This window comes from Dermacentor silvarum, chromosome 6, assembly GCF_013339745.2.
Source record: "Dermacentor silvarum isolate Dsil-2018 chromosome 6, BIME_Dsil_1.4, whole genome shotgun sequence".
Lineage (NCBI taxonomy): Eukaryota > Metazoa > Arthropoda > Arachnida > Ixodida > Ixodidae > Dermacentor > Dermacentor silvarum.
Genome location: NC_051159.1, coordinates 84634440 through 84646690, shown reverse-complemented (window position 1 = coordinate 84646690; position 12251 = coordinate 84634440). Strand labels below are relative to the sequence as shown.

The 12251-nt window shown below is 46.9% G+C and overlaps 1 protein-coding gene and 1 non-coding gene across 2 annotated transcripts in view; one reads left to right on the top strand and one right to left on the bottom strand.

The window, feature by feature from the left end:
* LOC119455699 (protein turtle homolog B-like) overlaps positions 1-12251 on the top strand; it is a 298519-nt gene that overhangs the window by 171322 nt on the left and 114946 nt on the right. Inside the window, exon 2 of the mRNA XM_037717123.2 lies at positions 11180-11515. Coding sequence (XP_037573051.1) covers positions 11180-11515 — 336 coding nt within the window. The remainder of the gene's footprint in view (positions 1-11179; positions 11516-12251) is intronic.
* Positions 10504-10607, bottom strand: LOC119457150 (U6 spliceosomal RNA). The gene has a single exon (XR_005193166.1). It is a non-coding gene; the product is annotated as a U6 spliceosomal RNA (small nuclear RNA).

The window sequence follows — 12251 nt, the reverse complement described above, 5'->3', positions numbered from 1 at the left end:
AGTAGGTAATAAAAGGTTTTAAAAAACAGCTTTCATGTCAAGTACATTATTTCTTGCTTTCTTTCTTATTTTTTCATCTGACGTCAGTTTCGAAGTCTCGCGAGAATATTTCGCCATCTCACCGGTCTGACCATGCGCTTTCTCGCTTCCATTATCCATCACCGGCGTTAGCATCGCTCCGCGATAGCGAGATGGAGAATGTGGGCAGAGAGGGAAAATGCGGAACAAGTACGAGCGTGTGCTGGGCAAGCGCTGGCTGCGACCCTTTTCAGGAAGCACGCCTTTGTTTATTGGGGCCGCGCAACCAACCAGGACCATAACAAACACGACTCATCTGCGCAAAGTGGTTGCGCGCACTCCCGTACAGCTGCGCGAGCTCCATTCCGGCTTCCCGTCTACCCCCTCCCAAAAGGGGAAAAAAAGAACTCGCGATAGAGGGAACGAACGCAGCACGCAATGTTACCCGAGCCTTCTCACCGCACCTTCCCTTCTCTCCCACCTCGCTCCATACGCGGCGCGGAACGCGCCTAACAGCACGCCTAGGCTCGCTTCATCCAGCCACGGTCTCGACCCAGCGAAACACACGGGCGAGTGCCGTGGCGGTTATGTTTGCATCGGCGTTCCTCGCATTCGGGCCGGTGCCGGCAAAAGTGGCGTGAGTGGGCATGCCTGTTCGCTCGCTGCTCGCGCTTTCATGGTGTGCTAAGGCCGCCGCCCGCCCGCCTGTGTAGTGCGTGCGTGTGCTGACAGGCAAGCGGGTGAACGTGGTGCTCTTTTTTCTATATATATTTTTTGTCTCTCCCGGACTCCTTCTCCCTGCGTGATTTTGCCGTCTCCTTCCCCACTCCAGCTGGATGGAAAGACCGAGGTATCTGTTTACCCCGGCCGGTCCGGCAGCGGCGAAAAGAGCGGCTCTCCATAGATTGCCGGCCGCTCTTCCGCTTTTCTCCTCGACCTGCTGCGCGCCTCTCGTACAACTCCAACGCCCAATTCCGCGCCCCATCCCCGCCCTCCTTTCACTCATACTGCGCCCACCTTCCGTACGCTACTGGCAGCCTCTGTTTATACAATTGTCCTTCAAGCGCGAGCCGTGCTCATGAATAGGAGGCCTCGCTATGCCTCGTCCCGCAGTCGTCCCGCTGCTAAAGGCTTGCGGGTCGGGCACGTGACCCGCTCGCCTGAGGCCCGAGAGGCACACTGACTGTGTTTTGCTCCCGAACGAGATTTGTTACTGTTCCGATTATGCGCCGAATGCATCGCGTGAACGGATCGCGGAGGCGCCGAAGCAGTGATTGGTGCCCCGGGTGGGAGCAAGCGGTCGGGAGGACGGGTGCTCTGTCAATACTCGTTTCTGCTGCTGAGTTGCGCCGCGCACTTCCGCGACGTTGGCCCAGCCTCCACCGCAAACTCCCAAAAGACTTCCGCTTTGCCAACGGCAAGCCATGGCTCTCTTGTACTCTCTAGTATATTTGTAATTGTACTAAAAATAAAAGAAAAAGTGACCTTGTTGCTGTTCAAGGTCCAAGCAGGTCTTTCTTTCAATAAAGGAAGAATGGCAATGCCTAGAAAAGGAGCCTGAAGGACGTTTCAAACGCGAAATACCAGCGTGCGAAATTTCAGTCGGTACCTCGTACGTGGCAAACGAAATCGATAAAACATTACTTGGAGCATTTCTGAATAGTCAGCGTGGTTATGTTTTCATTCGAAAGATGCAAGGTTTTTTTAATTTGTTTTTCTTTTACATTTCTTTCTTTAGTTCTTGTTTCTCTTCTTTCTCTCTTTCTTTCTTACTTTCTTCCTTCCTTCCTTCTTTCCTTTCTTTCTTGATTTTTTTTTTTTTTGACCAAGTCATGTTAGACTTGATTGGACTTTCTCAGCGTTCGCGAACTTAAGTTTTCCTCTTTTATTTAAGCTGTGTTAGTTCGGAATGAAAACTTTGGTTTCGAGTGTAACGCTTGTGAGTTCCTACTTTTCTGCTCGCTCGATGAAGCTGCTCAACGTCCATTTTTAGTTCCCCACCAAGTCAACAATGTGTTCACATAATCAAAAGACATTCTTTTACAAGTTTCGCGGTGTGTTTGAGAAATAGAGGAATAGACGGAACAACAGGGAGGTTAGCCATTTCTCAGACCGGCTGCCTGCTCTGTGCTGGGGAAATAGAGCAAGAGGAATAGGTGCCACAATACGATACCGCCTAGAAGATATTCTTCTCGTGCTTCGCAAAAATACTGATTACGCTTAAAGAAAATTCATTTTGAACACACATAAATCACATTCGAGTTCTTGGGTCGATTCTTGACGCATTAAAAAAAAAGAAGAGTTCACTAAACGCTTACAGAGAATGTCGCAGTGAAATTATAGTACATAAAGGTAAGAAATGTAACGTTTTGTATCGCTATGTCATTTACATTTCAGAAACATATATTTCGTCTCTGCGCCGTTCTTAGAAACAGTTATATGAATCCTTATGATTGGTTGACTGAAAATGGAATCGAATGCGAAAACTGAGGCTCCCCTTGTTTAAGTGTGGCAAAATTTCACCAGCTGAAACACAAGTGAAGCCTTCTCAATCATAGTAACATTCCATAGGATCGCACTGCGTACACGACAGACAATGTTCGCCCACCGTTTGGTTGTATGTCTAGTGGGCCTAGCTAGTACTTATGCACCCTAATTCGAAACTTTCAGCCAATCTCTGTTTTGCCACCATCCTCATGCGAAGGCGAAATCAGTGTGTGAGAGGACAGAGAAAGAGTATTGCAGGTAGTTTTTTTATTCTACCGGACTCGCTCGGGGGTGTGCGGCAAAGTAACGCAGGATCCATATTCATCGGCGGCGCAGAAAACATACCATGACAAGCGTTCAAATACGAGTGAGTCGGTGTGATCCAATTCGTTGTCTATCGCTCTGTGTTTTAACGCGACAGCGTTTAGGGCCCCGTGTCGCAGAAAATCCGGCGTCGGCAACCGGCGTGTGATCGCGGGTGGCGGAGAAAATGATCCAACTACATCACCCACGCAGGCCCTCCACGTGGTTCAAGGTTTTGGTGAACAAAAATTGAATTTCTCACAGTGAAATCCGCAAGAAAAAATGGTAAAGTATGACTTTATCATTCGGCGTCGGATTCGCCGTCGGATTGTTTACCAATCGGATTGAAATTTGAATGTACGAGAAAACCTAATTCTGCTACGAGGAAACTCAAGCACAAACCCCTTTTCCAGCATTTCTACCAGACCTGCGCGCGTCGGTGCAATAGCAAACAATTAATAAAGTCTAAAGGTGTTTATTCGGCGGAGCTTGAAGCAGCGCAACGTCAACGGTCAGCGCAGTAACAGCTTCCAAGCACGAGAGCCGTTGCCGATCAAGAGCGCTCGACCCACTAGCGTTTTGATCCAGTAGCGCTGAACCCACTAGCGTCTCTCTTCTTCGGTACAAAACTAATAAAAAAAAGGTGCTAAGGCCTTCACATTTTAATATAAGACCACTTATATTACCCCTAGAAAAATGTCTTTCCAGCAATGCATTTCAGTTTAAAAGTGAAGCCGACTTTAAGGGGATCGGTGTAAGCTTGGTCTTTGTAAGCTGGCTTTCCCACGTTCAGCGTTTCAGTGAATGAAGCCTACTTGCCGTATGCGAACGATGCGATGCGAACGGGTCCCGATAACGCTATCGCATTTTACTCTTAAAGGCGAAGCTTATTGTTTCTCTTCGATAGGTTAAATTACCGTCGTCAGGGAATTACCCACTTTGTTTGACCAGGCCCATTTTTCGACAGAAAAATTAACGCTTGTGGGCAGGCGTGTTAGCCTTAGAACATAAATTTTTCTCATTGTGAGCTGAAGAATGCCTTTATAATTCAAATAGTAAAGTGAGAATACCACGTAGTGGCTAAAACCCTTACCCACACAGTAAAGATAAGGTATCTGCTTTGCACAAACTATTTGGTTATATGAACGAAAGCTCATATCTTCAAAGTCGTTTGTATTATCTTTCTTGAAGGCAGAAATAAGTTTTGTAGCTCCTACAAATAAACCTCGCTCGCCGCATTCAAAGGCTCCAGGAGGGCTATCGTAAATTCATTTATTGTAGGGAGGTCACATACCTGAAAAACTTTTCGTGTTTCGCTACAAATAGATAGATGTGGAGTGGATGGCTTGTCAGATCTTGTCAGACCTGTCGCACATGATACGTCAAGCTCAGCCATTGCAGAGAATGTAAACCTAGTTTTCAAGAGATCTTGATGTATCTAAATGTACGCTTTACGAATCCTAAGGGAAAGCTAGGGCACTCGGGGAATATTTGGTGCTTCAAATGCGATTTCCTTAGGATGAGACCATCTAGTGCCTAAATTGATGACCGCAGAATTCGGAGATAAATAGTAAATTCAGTTTAAGCATAAGTGATGCGCTTCAACTTCGCAATGCGCCCGAAATCGTTCGACAGAATTACTAGAGAGAATGCGTTTCTCCTAAGGGGGGACATCAACCTCATTGGAGAAGAGGAAGGTATTTTTCTGCTCATACTGAATCCACTCAGTAAAACGTTAAAATCATTTTGAATTCCATTACGGAGGCCAGCGTTTAGAAACAGGTGAAAACAGTTTTAATCGGAGGCATGTTTGATCTATGCGAGGATCAAGAATGCCCTAGTGTATTGTGAAGAAGAAAGGGGAGAAAACAACTTGTTCTTAAAAAAGATTGCGTTTCAGATTGTTCGTTTGTTTCTTAAACTCTCAACCTCCACTGAGAAGTTATATCATACAACATCGTTTGCTTCTTTATAAGCTGGTCACAGTGCAGATGCCATTATGAGGCTACACATGATGCTGCTCCTTCTGTTCTTTGGTTTTGATCAAATTCGTAGAATCGCTACACGGCATTAAGGTCGAGTGCTCAATTTTGCTTATCTTGCACGAGTATGATGTAGAGAAGACGCGCGCGTCACTTTTTCTCGTGTTGCTGCTGTTGTACTCTTATAACATTTCTTCTTTTTTGTTCTCTATTTTCTCCGTGATCTACGTTCTCCCTCTGTTAATGTTCTGCTATTATTTTATAGACGTTTGAAATTGTTTTCTATCTTCATTGCTTTTCTTTATTTTTCTTTGTGTTTCCTAGCTATGATTCCGCGATAGGGAGCCTTTCCTGTGGTCCAACTACCCAATGTTTCTCATTTAATAAAGGAAAAGAAGCTGCTTCTCTTAAAACAACCGCGTTTGTGTGTTTTGTTGTTGCAGCGCCATAATTCCAGATTTCTGTGCAAGCAGATGCTATCTCATTTAAGTTCGCCTAGCAGCTCGAAGACTTCTGTGCATGAAACGAAGTTTTGCCTAAACTATAATCATTTCACTCAGACCGGGGTCGCACAGTGTACGGACAGATTGCAAAGTACTTATGTGCATATAAAGTATGTACTGAAGGGTTGTTTTGTAGAGTAAATAGGCAATGTATTCTTCACAGTTTGCTTTCCGTTTGCACATTTATTGCTGTTGGCTTTGTACGTTTCTGTGAATGCGGAATGTGTGTGCCTGTTAAATAGGGAAAGGGTGTAGCTTCAGCTATTTAACCGGGCATTGGGACAGCCGGCTCTCGGGTACTCTGCCTTCCCGTTTCTCGACGAATATTAAACAAAAGATACAACAGCGAATGCGTTCCACCGGGAGCATCCGATATGTGGCGCTCGAGCGTCTATGTTGCCGGTATACTTTTGCGGTGGTAATCTGGCCTGCACTTTACGATCTCATTCCTGTGCTCTGTAGAGCTGCCGTGCCTAGAATCAGGTATTCTGAGACATTCAGAACTGTCAGCGAAGAGGTATAAAAAAACTGAGAAAATTTCAACAGAAGAAAACAAGAAGCCCGTAATGTAAATAAAAAAAAATGTCACAGTTTCGCCCTAAGGGCGAAGCAATGAATGCGATAGCAACACAGCAATGTCATACGAAGTAAGGTGAGCGGCTTTGGCAGCAATATGAATTGTAGTAAACATGAGCTGATTAAGTAAGCAGGTGTGCTGTGGCGTAAGTAGACCGACATGAAGAGAGACTCGATGACCACGAGGAGGCGCGTGTGAAACGGTGGTGTTGATGAGAAGCGCTTCCCGTGGGCAGCGCGTGCGAAGGGACACACCTGTAGCGCTGCACTGCCGACCCGGGCAGCATTGCATGTGTAGCGTGCGTTGGAAAATGTGGCCCGACTATTACTAACTGATGGAACAAGCGTGGTGTGAGCGCGCACAAACAAACATGAATAGATCACACTGAATGACTGCAGACAACGACTGTCAAAACGCTGGCAGCAAGCGCATATATACGCCGCAGCAGCGGGCGAAGGTACGTGCGGTCTATCGCTTCAACGGAAACTGAGCGGCGAATGCACAGCGCATAAAGGTCACAGCCATGTGGAGATAAGAGACGGTGTGGACGAGCGACGAGCGCGGTTGTTGGCAGCGTAGAAGTGCCCCCCCCCCCGCGCTCCCTCCGGCGCTGGCTTCCCGCTTCCTTGCTTGCGCGTGGGAGAGATAAGAGACTGTGCGGACGAGCGACGAGCGCGGTTGTTGGCAGAGAAGTGCCCCCCCCCCCTGCTCCCTCCGGCGCTGGCTTTCCGCTTCCTTGCTTGTGCGTGGGAGATAGCGCGCGTCCCCGCACGCTTCCGCTCGGGCATACGGCGCGCGGCGAAGATTGTATCTATATTGAACCTCACGGCGACGGCGACGGCGACGACGACGGCGACGGCAGAAATCCGGTAGAAGTGTCCATATAATTGCTATCGCAATAAAAAACGAAGAGCGAAAACTAAATATTCGTGAAGCGGTTAATCGAACGCTCTAAATTTGCCCATTTCATTCATGCGTCTTAGGCGTAAAGGGAACTAGCACACACGCATGCGCTCTCGCCCACCCGTGCTAGGTCTAATGTGGTCCAATTTTTTTTTTCTTCCTGCTTTTTTTAAGTATGAACTATTCACCAAGACAGCGACAGCCACGGTCAGTAAACACCGGGAGGGTGTGACAAAGAAAGCTTCGCTTGAAAAGTGAACAGAAACTTTCAGTGATTCAATACGCGAAAGCGTTCGAGGAGAGCACGTCACCATGATATAAAAATTGATGCTAATTGGGAAAAAAAAGTTTTAAAAATTAACCTTCTAAATTTCCTGCGGTCTTCAACTTTACCAGAGACCCCATCAATGCAGTAAAGAAAGTTCAGCTTTTCAGCCCACGTAACCGCGGCTGACGTAGCTTGCATTAGCAGCACTTTGTTTTATTGTGGACGATCGGGGGTTGCCTCAGATAGTAAAGCTGATATTGCCACGTGTCTGAAACGCGATCCTTTGGTGCCTTAAAGCGCATTGAATAGGGAAATAAAGCCTGGTACCTAGCCACCAGAATGCTTTCTCTGTTCATTATCCTGAAAGCATGAACCCTTGCCTATCTCATATTTCTTCAAATGCGGTTTTAAAAATAAATATTGTTATGTTTATCATTATTATAATTAAGGCCATTCAAGTATAAAGCCCTCTCCCAAACATCTGCAAATAACCCTGCCAGGTGCCCACCGAAAAAAAATCCTTTAGAAGCGCACGCAACTCTTCTGATATTACACCGTCTACCGAATCTTCCTTGGCTTGGCACTTACTCTGCTATTCTAACGGGCCACAGGTTATATGTCCTACGCATTACGTGGCCTACTCGTTTATCCCTGATCCTCTTATTATAAATAAGAATATGGTATACCATCACAGAACCGTAAGCCATACAACTGCCTACTCTCTCTCTTGTTACGTATATCATGTTCGTTTTCATCTCTCGTTCTTCTTGTCTTAAAATAATTAGGTGTCAATTCCAAGGAAAAAAGATTGCACGGTCTGACCTACACAGATAAAACGACTTCTTTACCGAAACACCGCAATTCACTGAGAATAACCCAATGGCCGCGTGGATACATGGCTTCCGATCCATTTCATGCTTGGCGCGATTGGTCAAACAAGTTCGGCGTTCAGCGAAAACAAGCTCTACTCAATCATGGAAGGTTTCTCAACTTCCTAAAGCGTATGATTCTAGACTCTTCGGGCACTCCTATTTTAGAGCGAGGCTTGTGCAACTCTTCTATGTCAAGGGTGGTACAAGATGTTATTTACGGTGGCTTAAAAATTGAACAGGGTGACCTTCCGCAACCTCCGCGAGGTGAAATGGATCCACTTCGAGCCAACGCAGCAAGCAATTCTTTAAATGGCGTTCTGCAAAGGCATTTTGCGAAATCCTGCTGCTCCTGCTACTTCCATAAAACATGTATGCGTGCCGCTCCTCTATTTTCGTTCAATGGGGTCATCTCGACGTGGTGATACATGTCTGACCATACCCAGAACGCCATCCAGCGCCACACTCGCTGTTTCTTCATTTAAATGGTTAAAGGATGCTAAGGAAAGGCCACCAGCGACGTCTTTCAGTTGGCATGACTTATGTGATGCCACGCACGTCGAATGAAGCAACGCACACCCGCAATTCACCGCGCTTTTCAATTACCAGCGTCAAGTTTGTGCTTTCCAAGTTACAATGTAAGTTATAATAAGATGAGTTAAGTTGGGCAAAGTAATATAAGTTCTGCGTGTCGAGCAAAGTAAGCAAATATACTTACCAGCGTCAAACTAAGAATAAAGAAAATTTATGACGCCTAAAGAGCTTGTGTGCGGTTCTTCGTCTTTCTGGGGTTTTACGTGTCAAAACCAGTTCTGATTATGAGGCACGCCGTAGTGGAGGGCTCCGGATTAATTTTGACCATTTGGGGTTCTTTAACGTGCACTACAACTACAACGCAAGCACACGGGCGTTTTTGCATTTCGCCTCCATCGAAATGCGGCCGCCGCGGCCGGGATTTCATCCCGCGATCTCGTGCTCAGCAGCGTAACGCCTTAGCTGACTGAGCCACCGCGGCCGGTAGTGTTCGTTGATATCTGTTTGACTCGCATTTGTATGTCGATGCGCGTCCGGTGAGACGACATGACTTATTCGCTTCTGTGTGAAAGCTAAAAAGTCTGTTGTGTTAAATGAAATATGTTATGAACAGAGAAAGAGAAGTTTATTTGAAGAAAGGCAAAGAGGTCGGCTTGAGCGTTTGTTTGCTCTGGCCTGCTACTCTATACACTGGGGAAGGGAGGGAGGGAAGAAAAAGAGCGATGAATGATGATGATAAGGAGGTGCGTATATACATCTCCAACATGTGGAGGTCATACTAGAGTCGTGTGTCGAGTCCAGTGGCTTGAAGGAAGGCTATAGTCGCTCCGATGACCACAGCTGCGCTGTTGGCGTCAGGTCAAGGACCTAATACAATCTCGTCAGATATTGGTCTTTTAGTCACTCTTTGAATAGTAGAAATAAGGCTCTGCCGTTCTCGCGCGTACGCTGCGCATGTTCAAAAAATGTGCTCAAGTGTTTCTGGCGTTTGGCAACGATCGCAGTTGGGACCAATGTCACTGCAGCCGATGATATGCGTATAACGCCTCGTGAGTGCAACACCAAGACGAATCCGGTGTGTCATACTCGTTATACTCCTCTTCAGTTTATGAGGCATGCGGAACTTCATTTCTGGGTCCCATTTGTGCAGTCTCTTGTGTCGTCGATCAGGATTGGTCCAGTACTCAAGTGTAGAGTTCCGCATGACGCACCGAAGCAGGGCGTTCCTGTCTGTTTGTGAGAACGCAATGCTTACTTCTGGCGCATTATTTACAGCTATTTTAGCTTCAGCGTCTGCTTGTTCATTTCCTATCACGCCACAGTGTGCAGGTATCCACTGAAAGGAGACATGGTGGCCGCTTTTTGTCGCAATGTCGAGAAGTTCTGCTATTTCGAGAGCTAAAATATAATAAGGGCCTTATCTCATAGCACACTCAATGGCTTGAAGAGCGGGTTTGGCGTCGCAAAATAAAGTCCATATGCGCGGAGGCTCTCCTGCAAGGAATCGTATTCCTTCGCGGATAGCAACAAGTTCTGCGGCAGTTGAAGTGGACTTGTGGTCTAATTTAAACCATCCAGCGATGGTCATTTGCGGGATGACAAAGGCGGCGGCGGAGGCACACGGGGTAACAGAGCCATCGGTATACACGTGTGAAGTAACACCGTGTACTGTAAAAAAGCGCGATAGGGTAAGTTGCTTAAGGCAAATGGATGAAACACGGAACTTCCTCGTAATCCCTAGGATTTGAAGTTTAACAAGCTGTTTTAGCAGGACCCACGGAGGTGCTCTAGGAATGCATGGGGAAGAGAATCTCAATGGCAGGATGTTCTCACCACGCAATATAGTTCTTGAAAAACTGCAGATTGGGTGTGTGGCAGAGAGTGCTGATAGGGGATGTTGCCTATGTCGGGTCAACAAGCATTCGTGCACTCGAAGAGGTTCGCAGAGCATATATACACTGATGGGACAAGCCCGAGCTTCCGCGATGGTTCCATTGGTTGAGGTTCAGCGTGGTAGGCCCAAGCACGTGTGCAATGCTTGAGCTTGTATGCTCTCTAAAAAAATGTAGAACGCTTCACGGTTTTGCGTATCATCCTTGCACAGGAGCCATGCTAATCTTCTCTGTATCGTTCCAATTTTAGTATATATACTAAACTGGGTAGACCACGGCATCGGTAAAAAAAATGTTTTTTTTTTTCTAGCACAGTTCCGGAAGGTGGAATAGCTGCAATATGTTGCCTTTGTCGAACACACGAACCAAGGCTGTACCACTGATTTTAACCGGCAGGCCCATTCATGGCGCCACGGGTCTCAACTTTTGTTCGAGATATAAATGTTTGTGCAAAATTCAAGTAATGGCTTTCAAAGTGGCTTTCAAACTGGCTTTCAAAGAATGTAAATACCAGAAAAAAAATATTACGGAGGCAAGTAATGCTGCCTTGGAAATGCATTATGACGTGGGCTACGTAAAACACTAACTAAGTGCCGCTTAAGCTGACCACAACGTTCATTGATTGATTGATTGATTGATTGATTGATTGATTGATTGATTGATTGATTGATTGATTGATTGATTGTCTACTCTTTAGAATTATGTCGGGGTATCAATGCCTGGTAAGGAGGTCTAAATAAGTGCCTCTATCATGCACTTTCTTGTTTCGAACGTTAAGATATGCTCGATTCGCCGACTGATCGGTCTTCTTTCCTTTTCCTTTCCACCTCGTCTTTCGCACAGCGTCCATCCTGTACACGGCCGTGATCCGAGGAAAAGTGGCGCTGCCGTGCGACATAACTCCGCCGTCTGCGGACGACACCGTGGCGCTGGTGCTGTGGTACAAGGACGAAGGCCCCGCGCCCATCTACACCCTGGACGCCCGGCGCGGCCACGTGGACCAGGCGCGCCAGTCGGCCGTGAGCGAGCTGGGCGCCAGGGCCTACTTCAACATGATGAACCGGCCCGCCTTCCTGCAGCTCGACCCCGTCGAGGAAGAGGACGCCGGCGAGTACCGCTGCCGCGTGGACTTCCGCAAGGCACGCTCCGTCAACACCGTGATCAACCTCAAGGTCATCGGTGAGTTGGGCATGCCTTTTTTGTTTCACGGCGATAACCTCATAGATGAGGTCAGCTGGCGTCATACAAGGGTAATTGGAGATTCGCTGGGAGAGGCCTTCACCCTGGCAGTGGACATAAATTGACCTGATGATGATTATGACCACCACATTATTTTGACTTAGGGTAAGAATACTACAGACTTCGCTGCGGAGGTTGAGGGGCTATGGCGGTCTTCTGCTGAGCACGAGGCGGCGGGTACTATTCCGGGTAGCGACAGTCGCATTTTGGTGTAGGCGAAATGAAACAACTCTCGTGTGCCAGCCCCAGGTTGTCGAAATTATTCCGGAGCCCTCCGCTACGGCCTCCCTCATAACCCACTGTTATGGGGGACGTCCATAGGAGGACGTTAAGGAATTCAGTACAAGCTCCACACCCGAGACCTTACAGCACTCGTCCTATCTTTGTGTCACCAAATAATCGGTGGCAGCTTAACATGGTAGTGACAAATACACCGCCGTCTTACTAAGGAAATCTTACGGCATGGCGACGACAAAGTTCGTTCAATATCGGCGTCCCTCGGGAACTATGTTTTGTAGCGCGGAAGCGCAGTGTGGTTTCAGTGCTGTTTTGTGTGTGCAACTTGTACTGAATTCTTAGGCTGATCACCAATTACAATCTTTCTGCCTATTCAGGGAATTGTGTTCTCTTTTTTTATATGCATGGATCACAGAATCACACACTGAATGTTTTTCGT